The sequence below is a fragment of the Phyllopteryx taeniolatus genome, chromosome 1, assembly GCF_024500385.1.
Source record: "Phyllopteryx taeniolatus isolate TA_2022b chromosome 1, UOR_Ptae_1.2, whole genome shotgun sequence".
Classification (NCBI taxonomy): Eukaryota; Metazoa; Chordata; class Actinopteri; order Syngnathiformes; family Syngnathidae; genus Phyllopteryx; species Phyllopteryx taeniolatus.
Window position 1 is genome coordinate 26,103,251 of NC_084502.1, and position 12,424 is coordinate 26,115,674.

General features: G+C 41.1%; 1 protein-coding gene across 1 annotated transcript; it reads right to left on the bottom strand.

The window, feature by feature from the left end:
• Nucleotides 1–205: 205 nt before the first annotated feature.
• Nucleotides 206–11,931, bottom strand: ppih (peptidylprolyl isomerase H (cyclophilin H)). The gene is made up of 9 exons (XM_061783654.1): nt 11,774–11,931; nt 8,460–8,528; nt 4,893–4,912; nt 4,009–4,053; nt 3,892–3,934; nt 3,557–3,649; nt 727–814; nt 573–613; nt 206–452 (listed from the first exon to the last, which is right to left on the bottom strand). The coding sequence occupies exons 1-9, from the start codon at nt 11,837–11,839 to the stop codon at nt 384–386; spliced, it is 534 nt and encodes a 177-aa protein (XP_061639638.1). The 5' UTR covers nt 11,840–11,931; the 3' UTR covers nt 206–383.
• Nucleotides 11,932–12,424: the final 493 nt, after the last annotated feature.

The window sequence follows — 12,424 nt, forward strand, 5'->3', positions numbered from 1 at the left end:
CATTCATACCATACATTTTTAGTGCCAAAAATAAATGTATATAAAAATTATGCCAAATAAATTTGCGAGTGACTAGCTGTGGCGACCCCTAACAGCACAAGCCGAAAGTTGCAACAACAAAAATCATATTTTCCACAGTTTATGGTGTTTTTATTCACAAATAAATTGTGAATTTTATTAACAGACACACACAAATGCTGATATGTATTTTTAAAAAAAAGTAAAAATTTATTTTCCATTCATGACACAAAATGGGGCTGAATCTTTGGGTTTTACACACAGTGTGGAATTAGATGCTATGCATTAGACGCATTATGCAGGGTGAGTTTATCAGTCAACAAATGGGACGTACTATAATACATGTGTTCAGAACCATTTTCCCCTCACATCTCTCCACACTGTGCAATGAGGATTGGGAGCTTGGGCTTGTTGTTGGGTCCCGTAGGAACATTCTGTTGGGAGGTGGGATAAAGGTTTCAGTTTTACAACATTAGGATGAAAATTAACATGTCACACTATTCATTGTATAAAGACGATGTGAGCGAAATCATTTCATATTAAATCTAAATTACCTCAATCTTTCTCATGATCAGCAATCCATCCACGACTTTACCTGACACAACCAAAAATAAGAAAATCAAAATATTCATCCCTAAAACACACAATCTAAAACTTCAAATAAATACAAATTTCCCATTGAAATTGTAGCTCAATATCAATACTCACCAAAAACGACATGTTTTCCATCTAACCAGTCACATTTAGTGCAGGTTATGAAAAACTGGCAACCATTTGTCCCTGGACCACTGTTTGCCTAAAAAGAATGAATGATTACAGTAGAACTACGATGTCCCCAGAACAGATTAATTCTAATACATTATTTTTTGTGTAAAATAAATAAATAATATTCTGAATACAAACAAAAGCAGATGTTGAAAAGGGTCCCGGAACGAATTGTTCCCACAGAGGTTTCACTTTATTGAGGTTTATAAAGAGGATAACATATTGAACCGGGTCTAAGCCTGAAATCAAAACTAAGTGAACCAAGTACCTGCTTAGAGCCCCGCGACCACTAGCCCCTCCTTTGCAGAATTAAAACAATTTTTTCAAGGGCTGGGGGGGTCTCTAGAGTGGGCCAAAATATCTCCACAGAGATGTGAAACACTCATTGCCAGTTAAAGCTATAATCCACGATTTCTGGCACCCCCTAACGCTGGAATTCAGCATTACAACAAAGCTTTCATTGCTTCGATATGACGCAGGCTAAATGCTGGTCCGGCCTCCTCCTCACAACTCCGCATGCCTTCTCCTTTCTCTATGGCTCAGGCGACCAGGACGCTGTCCATATATGGGCGTGCCCGTTCGGAGGTAAAACACGTCATTTCCGTTACGTCGTTTTAGAGCCCCACCAAGTGATTCAACGCGGGAATGTATAGGGTAGTCACTAAATATCAAAAACAAATATTGGAAAATATAACAAGATGTGTCAGAAGCTGATAGGCTTAATCAGCATTTTCATCTACTATTTTCTTTAAACAAAAAATAGTTATAGATTATAGCTTTGTGGAAAAACGCTTGATTTCAGTTGTTGCTGCTGAGGGTGGCCCAACCAGTTGTTATTTTTAGGGAGCAATTATTTTTTCACACAGTTTTGTTATAGTTTTGAAGTTTTTTTTCTTAATCAATAAAATCAACATTTAAAAACAGCATTTTATGTTTACTAGGGCTATCTTTGTCTGATATTTACATTTGTTTGATGATCTAAAACAAAGTGGGGAAACTATGCACACAATTTAAATTGTGCATAAAATTGTAAAAAGTACATTTACACCAGGTGAGTCCGCAACGGGGGTTTCGACCAGCTTGTCTGTAAAATTCAGGTTTGTCAACCACTGTAATGACTAACAGATCCCTGTAGATGGCGGGATTGAATTGCTTTGGATTTAAGATCAGCACAGCTTTTGAGTAGAACATAAAGATCAGGGCTTGTCACATGACTCGCGTCAATTATGAGGGAGAGAAATGCCAACACATTGGAAGTCACAAGTTTTGTCACCTCACAGGCTCACAGTCTAACAGAGTATGTTTATTTATGGTAACTAGGGCTCCAAGTAACGATGAGTTTAATAATCAATTAATCTGTAAATTATTTTTTGATTAATCGGATAAAAAAAAAATCATTTCCATTCCTTTATTTGCAAAAACAGAACATTATTTCCAATTTACAGTGTAGAAAATGCACAAACAAATTATGATTCAGTTACTGGTTTTGTCTGTAACGTCAGAAACAAAACCAAAATGTTGATCATTGTTTTCTGAAGTAAAAACAGATGTTTGCACATTTCTCATTTTGATTAAACACAAAGATAATCAGTCTGCTTTCATTGTGGACTACGGAACTGAGAATATTTACTGTTGAGAGGCTGAAATACAGAGGATTTGGACAACTTTAACTTAATGTCGCAACGATTAATGAATTAATTAAAAATAGTTGTCAATAATTGTTGCACCTAAAGTATAAATACAGTATGTGTCGCCGTAGGTAGTAGAAAGTGTCTCAATCATGAGAAAAGATGACAGTTCATGGAGTGAATGAAGGCCATGTAAAAAAGCTACTGATGTTTATCGTGAGCCATGCGGTGAGTCAGCGTTGCTCTGTGTGTGTTTCGTAGTTGAATATCTGTAAATAAATTATTTTGCCCTTTCTCAGTCGTTTTATAGTTTGAGGTGTCACAAAAGCAACAAATATAATGTCACTGTTCTTCTTTTCACAAAAAGCTTATTTTCTCCCCTTTTTGGCCAGAAACCAATGGTCTGGGTAGAATCAACTCATGTTTTACTGCTAAACACTAAAGAACAAATAAAAGCTAGAAAAAAAACTTTTTTCACGGCGAAAGAAGAGAGTATAGCTTTGTTTTGTTACTGTAGGTTTGGTGCTTATGTTGTCGCAAAACACTATATTCTGTGGGTCTTGAAAGATCAGTCAAAATAGGGAACTCTACTTTGCAGCTTGCAATGATTAACTAAGGATTTGTTAGACAATGTTTATTTCATTTTGTGCTGTTTTTTTTTTTTATGAAGCATTTGTTGTTAAATGTTATTGTTGTTCTTGCGCACCAAATTATTTTTGCACATTACTGTTGCAGTTTTTGGAAAACAAAAACCAGCAAATCAGATGACACCATCCATCCATCCTCTGTACCCAGGGTTGCACATTTACCGTAAATGAATACTATATATAAGTTAATTTTTGTTAATTTTAGTAGTCCCACTTTGCGCTTCACTTGGAATGTTGGTTTCGCCAACCCCGGTCCACTATTGTAGCTGAATATGCTACCTTTTAAAATTAAATACCACACATGAGTAAAAACATATCCAGCTGCCAATAGGATCATGTAAACAACACTGCCAGAGCTGCAAATACTTTATAGTAAGTGTATTAATGATCATTAATCAATATTACTGGCAGAAATGGAGGGCCCCAAAATAAAATTTTGCTTAGGGCTCCATGGAGGCGAGGGATGGCTCTGATCAAAACTATGACAAATCCACATACCATGGACAGAAGACCAGGCCCAGAATGCTTCACCCGAAAGTTTTCATCGGCAAATGGACCTCTGTAGATGCTGCAGATACCAGTACCGTCACCCTTTTAAGAAACAGTGCAAAATATAAAAGTCACAAAAAAATTACTAAGTTGGGCAGAGCCCAGCAAGAGAGCTATTTTATGTTTATTACATACAACTTGGCAATTTACTGTACAGTATGTGAGGGAATTGTTTATGGGACAAATATATCGGAAGTCACGTGTATGGCATTGCTGCCATCCCAGTAATCCCATTAGAAATGACTATTTCGAAAACAGCCTGTAAATAAAGCTCTTTGACTCACGTTCACAAAGTCACCTCCTTGGATCATAAAATCTTTGATCACTCTGTAAATGAAAAACAGAACAGGTATGTTATAAGACATAATGAAGGGTACTATGACTGCATGTATTATCAATACCTGTGGAATGTGCAGCCTTTGAAACCAATAGGGACACCGTCTTTCCTGTGGGACAGATCTTGTTTTGAATACCTCATAAACGCAGGCATGTCTGTTTACACTATAGTAAACATCTGTAACTTTTACAGTACAAAGACCCAAAGACCAAAATCATTTTACCACTGTTATGACAAAAAGTGCAGATTACATCATGACGACAGCAAATCAGCTGAGACTGATTTAAAAGGGCGGTACGGTGACCGACTGGTTAGCACATCTGCCTCACAGTTCTGAGGACCGGGATTTGAATCCCTGCCTCGCCTGTGTGGAGTTTGCATGTTCTCCCCGTGCCTGCGTGGGTTTTCTCCAGGTACTCTGGTTTCTTCCCACATCCCCGAAACATGCATGGTAGGTTAATTGAAGACTCTAAATTGCCCTTAGGTGTGAATATGAGTATGAATGTTTGTTTGTTTATATGTGCCCTGCGATTGGCTGGCGACCAGTTCAGGGTGTACCCCGCTTCACGCCCGAAGATAGCTGGGATGGGCTCCCGTGACCCGAGTGAGGATAAGCGGTACAGAAAAATGGATGGATGGATGAGTCAATAGTGCCTCTTCTGGTTGCAGCCATGTAGTGCTATTTTGCCTCAACTGCTTCATTCAATTTATCAAAAATCAGTTTCCCACAATCATCAGAACTCTTAATAATCAGTTCATCAAATAATGGATTACTATGCTCATCCCAAAGATATCCTGGGGTAGCCATTATGAAACACACTGTGTCAATTAGGTTTCACGTTCTAATTGTTTGCCAGAACTTTGCTGCTGCAGTTTAGATGAAAAAAAAAAAAAAAACACCAAAGTTTAATCTGGGTTCTTGAAGAAGGTGTTTTCAGTCCACCTTACCGGAACTCTCCAGTGCAGAACTGCCTGCAAGAAATGATCAAAATATAAGTACTGGTGACACTGAAACAGACTTTTACATTCACACATTGGCGACACAGTATGTACAAGGGATGCACCGAGACCACTTACATTTGAGTACTCGCCAAAACAAAGTACCAATACTTGATAAAGACCATTACATCGCGCAATTCATTTTATTTTAATCAAATATTGTTCAAAAACACAAAACTTCCTTGAACATGGAATACGTTTCACTTAAATGAAATAAAAAATCCAGAGCGACAATTTATCATTATACTTAACATCTATCTATCTATCTATCTATATCTATATCTATATCTATATCTATATATACACACACACACACACACACACACACACACACACACACACACCCATCCATCCATCCATCCTCCTCCGCTTATCCGAGATCGGGTCACAGGGGCAACAGCCTCAGTAGGGAAGCCCAGACTTCCCTCTCCCCAGCCACTTCCTCCAGCTCTTCCAAGGGTATCCCGAGGCGTTCCCAGGCCAGCCGAGAGCCATAGTCTCTCCAGTGTGTCCTGGGTCATCCCCGGGGTCTCCTCCCGGTTGGACGTGCCCAGAACACCTCACCTGGGAGGCGCCCATTCTTCCCTCACTCGTGAACAAGACCACAAGATACTTGAACTTCTCCACTTGGGGCAGGATCTCATCTCATCTCTCTGACTCCGGTCGTACAGGGACCAAACAGCCCGTATCAGGGGGTTCGGTACCCCATACTCCCGAAGCACCCCCACAGGACTCCATGAGGGACATGGTCGAACGCCTTATCCAAGTTCACAAAACACATGTAGCCTGGTTGGGCGAACTCCCATGTACCCTCGAGGACCCTGCCGAGGGTGAAGAGCTGGTCCACTGTTCCACGGCCAGGACGAAAACCACACTGCTCCTCCTGAATCTGAGGTTCGACTTCCCGACGGACCCTCCTCTCCAGCACCCCAGAATAGACCTTCCCAAGGAGGCTGAGGAGTGTGATCCCCCTGTAGTTGGAACACACCCTCCGGTCCCCCTTTTCAAAAAGGGGGACCACCACCCCAGTCTGCCAATCTAAAGGCACTGTCCCCGATGTCAATGCCATGTTGCAGAGGCGTGTCAACCAGGACTGCCCCACATCATCCAGAGCCTTTAGGAACTCCGGGCGAATCTCACCCACCCCCAGGGCCTTGCCACCAAGAAGCTTTTTAACCACCTCGGTGACCTCACCCCCAGAGATAGGAGAGCCCGCCTCAGAGACCCCAGACTGCTTCCTCATGGGAGGGCGTGTCGGTGGAATTGAGGAGGTCTTCGAAGTATTCGTCCCACTGACTCACAACGTCCCGAGTCGAGGTCAAAAGTGCCTCATCCCCGCTATACACAGTGTTGATGGTGCACTGCTACCCCCTCCTGAGACGCCGGATGGTGGACCAGAATTTTTCCTCAAAGCCGTTCGGAAATCGTTCTCCATGGCCTCACTGAACTCCTCCCACGAGAGTTTTTGCCTCAGCAACCACCAAAGCTGCATTCCGCTTGCCCAGCCCATCAGCTGCCTCAGGAGTCCCACAGGCCAAAAAGGTACCGATAGGACTCCTTCAGCTTGATGGCATTCTTCACCACTGGTGTCCACCAACGGGTTCGGGTATTGCCTCCACGACAGGCACAGACTACCTTAGGGCCACAGCTCCGGTCGGCCACCTCGGCAATAGAGGCACGGAACATGGTCCACTCGGACTAAATGTTCCCCGAGCCGTGGGTGAAGTTCTGGTGGAGGTGGGAGTTGAAACTCCTTCTGACAGGGGATTCTGCCAGACGTTCCCAGCAGACCCTCGCAATACGTTTGGGTCTGCCACGTCAGACCGGCATCTTCCCCCACCATCGGAGCCAACTCACCACCAGGTGGTGATTAGTTGACAGCTCAGCCCCTGTCTTCACCCGAGTGTCCAAGACATGCGGCTGCAAGTCTGATGACACGACCACAAAGTCGATCATCGAACTGCAACCTAGGGTGTCCTGGTGCCAAGTGCACGTGTGGACACCCTTATGCTTGAACATGGTGTTCGTTATGGACAATCCGTGACGAGCACAGAAGTCCAATAACAGAACACCGCTCGGGTTCTGATCGGGGGGGCCATTCCTCCCAATCACGCCCTTCCAGGTCTCACTGTCATTGCCCACGTGAGCTTTGAAGTCCCCCAGCAGAACGATGGAGTCCCCAGCGGGAGCGCTCTCCAGCACCCCTCCAAGGGCTCCAACAAGGGTGGGTACTCTGAACTGCTGTTTGGTGCATAGGCATAAATAACAGTCAGGACCCGTCCCCCCCACCCGAAGGCGGAGGGAGGCTACCCTCTCGTCCACTGGGCTGAACCCCCAATGTACAGGCGCCGAGCCGGGGAGCAATAAGTATACCCACACCTGCTCGGCGCCACTCACCGTGGGCAACCCCAGAGTGGAAGAGGGTCCAACCCCTCTCGAGAGGACTAGTACCAGAGCCCAAGCTGTGTGTGGAGGAGAGTCCGACTATTTATATATAAATATAAATATAAATATAAATATAAATATAAATATAAATATAAATATAAATATAAATATAAATATATATATATATATATAGCGGCACGGTGGACGACTGGTTAGAGCGTCAGCCTCACAGTTCTGAGGACCCGGGTCCAATCCCCGGTCCCGCCTGTGTGGAGTTTGCATGTTCTCCCCGTATCTGCGTGGGTTTTCTCCGGGCACTCCGGTTTCCTCCCACATCCCAAAAGCATGCATTAATTGGAGACTCTAAATTGCCCGCAGGTGTGAATGTGAGTGCGGATGGTTGTTTGTTTATGTGTGCCCTGCGATTGGGTGGCAACCAGTTCAGGGTGTACCCCGCCTCCTGCCCGATGATAGCTGGGATAGGCTCCAGCACGCCCGCGACCCTAGTGAGGAGAAGCGGCTCAGAAAATGGATGGATGGATGGATGGATATATATATATATATATATATATATATATATATACACACACACACACACATACACACACACACGAAGACAAAGAACGAAATAAAAGACTACTTCTTGAGAATACCACAAGTTATAAAATCAAACTATGACAGGACAACTGAAGTGATACTTTATCACACTGAAGTGCTTGCTTCTCTTTACTCAAGTGGAGCGGGCGACAGTGCTTATGAGCTCTGTGCTTGCCGGATGGCAGCCATCTCCGTCGCCACCCGTGCAGAGTCATCATCTGTTTTGCAGGGCATAATTTGCAGTCGACTAAAAAAGTATTGTCTTCTTTGTGTACGTTTATGTTTCTATGTCGGTGTCGTAGTATCAGAGCATTCCCCCCCCCCCCCCCAGTCCAAGTACAGATGCTATTATAGGTGCATTCCCTCGTGTATTGAATGGTAATTATTAAACACACATTTTCCCCGCACTGCCATTCACAGAACAAAGAAACGTGGCGTTGTAAGTCCCTAACCAGTATTTAGCCAATTACAAGGCTGAAGAAACTAATTTCGAGAAAAGTCACAATGAAAAGGTGCTCAAATTAAGATTACAACGTGCCGGAAATTCTCTGCCGTCTTTGGGACAACATCAGCAAAGAGTTCAACCTTCATCCGCCCCACATCCTGGAACAAAGTGGAGAAAAAGTTGTGTAAACAGCAGATGAGACATTAACTGTTTTATCTTGAGAAGCAACCCTTCATGTGAGCAAAAAGCATAACATTCTGGATGGATGTGGGCAGCGAGATTTGGAAATTACCGTTGATATGTGTATCGATGTTGCAGTAATTATCAACCTTCAAACAACTACTACTACTTTAACACAAATGGAGCAGCAAAACATACAAATACAGCAAACAATACTCAAGCATATAAGGCAAGTTTGAGAACCACTGTTCTAAGGTGAAGAAACCCGTTTGTAACAAACTCAAAGCGAGGCACTTGGACAAACGCTGCAAAGTGGCCATCAATGACCAGGAGGCACTGAATTCCAAGGAGTGCATGAGAATATTTTATAAAAGGAAAATGCGCTATTTATGGCTGTGAAATGGTTAACTAAAAAGTGTTTTGACTACGATGTAACATGGCCACATTGTGTACACACGATGCACTTTTATTTCTTATTATCAAATGTAATATCGAACAGGGTTCTTATATTTTTGTTTTTATTTGAGGAAAATATGATTAGAGAAAAATTATATATTCAACAATAAAACACTTAAGAGAAAAAGTGTTTGTTTGAACCAGTGTGGGGCCCCCGCACAGCACATGGATGCGTGTGAATGGTCAGAGAGGTACCACCACCACCTCAATTTGAGCCAGGAAAAAAAAAATAAATAAATAAAAAAGTACATAGGTTAATTCTGACATTGTAAACTCTCTGTAAATCAATAATAAAGTTATTAATTACAGTCAGAATTCAAACACCAAAATGTCATCCAATTTAAGAAACCCAAAAAAATCTTTAATAAAAGATTGATAATAATATAATAAAATAAAATTAAAAAAGTACATAGGTTAATTCTGACATTGTAAACTCTCTGTAAATCAATAATAAAGTTATTAATTACAGTCAGAATTCAAACACCAAAATGTCATCCAATTTAAGAAACCCCAAAAAATCTTTGAGTCTCGCAAAAACTTGTCGCTCCAAGTGTCATTGTGTGTGCCAATAATGCAAAAGACATCCCTTTTTAATCTACTTGGAACTTGAATTACATGTGCTATATTTTATTCTAGAAAAAAAATATTTGGGTATATATGGGTATTAAGTATTTTTGATTGTAAACCTGCTTTTTCAAACTTTAGAGGCACATAAAGTTAGGGATGGGCTATGGGGTAAAATTTCAGGATGAACCTAAAATGCACTTTACGCGTGAACTTAATTTGAATTTGAGTGCACGTGTCCAACATTTCAATGTTTCAGTACCTCTTGCACAACTTCTATATTCCAGTCTCTGTATATCAGTTGCAACCTCCTGATGACAATCTGTGATACAAAGGTCACTGGCCACTTCAGTCTGAAAAGATCGTGCTTGAACCAATTCCAGTTGAACAAGGAAATGCATCGGTCAATTTATGGACAAAAGGTGAATTTTGCTTTTCAGCTCCTTGTTAGAGAACAGAAAGTTATGCAAAAAATACTAGAACACTGAAAAGCTGGACAAGTGAAATCAAAAGTTTAGATTAAATAAACATAGTGCATTTTAGGTTCACCCCATAGCCCAATATCCCTAACCTTTTGTGAGTAGTGTATATAAAAAGCCAGATTGGAAGTTTACAGACAGTGAACAGGGATTATCAAAATTTCAATAAATGAGAAGAAGCTGTCACCTTCAAGCGTTATCTGTGACACTGTGCATAACTCCACAGAGTTCACATGGGATGTAAACTAGGCAGACTTTCCTTGGAAACAAAAGTAGGTGGTTCCAATGAGGTGCTTGCATTCACTAAAAGGGACGACTGCTCCCAACTCCAATCACACAACTCCTAGATAATCAGACAGGCACATGCCCTAAAAGAAGGTCCAAGGAGCAACAAAGCTGACGTTGTGAAGACTGATCATCTTTCTGTTTCATCAAAGTAAGACATTTGCAGACATCTGCTTTTAACTTTGAAAAACAAGGATGAACATCTGTGCCTATTTTCTGACATTATGGTCCAAAACATTAACTAAATCACAATCAATGTAGAGAAAAAATAATAATCCAGTATGAAAATGATCAGGATTTACAGCTGTAGTATGACAAATCGACAATAAAGTCTTTTGAACCTGAAGGAGCCTCAGCCCTTCGCAGTAATTATGAGTCAAAAAGTACTGTAGCGTTCAGTTTCAAAAACACTGGTAAGGACAAAATCCCTGTCTTGTGTGATATTGCTTAATTTGTTTTTATTTGGTTTTGTGTGATCATTAAACTATGCCAAATAAACAAGAACAATCATTTAATAAAGAGTAATCTGAAAAGAATATTTTGCAATACAAACTAATGCAAAATATATTTTTCTCCGATTAGTCAATTCATCAATGGAATATTTGATAGAATAATTGATTCAAAAATATTTGATAGCTACAGCCGTAGTGTTATTTTATACCAATTAATACAGTCACGGCAAGGTGCAGACTGTGTGACAAAATAGATCTACGCAACAGCAATTCAAGCAATATCTCCAAACAACCCTAACCCTTATGAGCACACATACCAAGTGAGCTTGAGAAAAGACAAGCTCCACTGAAAGTGAGTCTGCGGCACCACCAGCCACTGTCCGGAAAAGACCCTACGAGAACGTTTGCAAAGTGTGTCGCGGTAGGATTATAAACAGCACTGTTACCTGTACCACCGTTGTGATAAAGACAATGCTTGAATTAAATGTCCCTTGTTACATAAAGATTATGATCAGAGTTTAATTTTAACACAATGAGTAGTAAAAAAAAGATAAGAAAATATGAAATGTACATTTCATCTTTGTACGTTTCATTCATATTATTCTACTTGTTTTTGTTTGATTACGTTTTAAAAAAATAATTTGCTACAAATGACCAGTATTCTGATGTGATTTGCCAGAAGTGTAATAATACTTTGATTGAAAAATATATTTCAATAAGAAATAATGCGGTATCGGTATTGATGAAATTGCAAGAAAAAGCGAATATGAATTGTTGCCCGTATTTGATTCAGTAATATCCGCCTCCAGCCCCCACCTATACTATTTTGACAGCGTACGACGAAAGAAAAATGGGCAATTTTACTTTTTGTACATTAGTTGTATTTTAAGTGACATTAAACGCTAGCTTTTCTGCCAGCAGTGGTGTGTCCCACGTTTTTCTCCGGCTTTGTTGTGGTAAAGCGTAAATAGTCTTTCTCCTACTCACCTGTCCTCCGATTGTAATGTCGAAGAAAACAATAGGATTGTTTGGGTTTGTCGCTTGAACCGACATTATTTGACTAATTTTGCACTGGAAGAGAAAGCAAAAATGCCGGACACTTTGAACACTCGGAAACTAGTACGGAAACTCGGGAGTCTAACTACGGCAAGTATTAAAGGACAATTCTAGCGAAAACGCGTACGGTGATTATGCTTTTGACCAAAATTGATAGGCTACAGGACAGCGCTTGGGATTAAACGGTTTTAAGAAACTGTCCTCCCATAAAAAATACATATGTTGCATATAGCTATTTTAAGTAATAAGACACACAGTAAATAACTAATTTGTGTGAGGAGTTTACATTGGAGGTCATTTGGTGAATTTACATAAATTCCAGGGGCAGCACAGTGGAGGTAAACAGGATTCTCGGGCTTCATGTTTGACGTTTACTTGTTCTGCCGTGGTCTCGTGGGTTTTCTCCACGCACTCTGGCTTCCTCCCACAATCCAAAAACATGCTTCTTGGTGTCATTGAAGATTAAGTTGTCCAAATGAGTAAATAGTTGTCTTTATGTGCACAGGGATTGGCTGCCGACCAGTTCAGGGTCCTGCCTCTCCCTCAGTCAGCCGGGAAAGGCTCTGGCGACCATAATAAGGG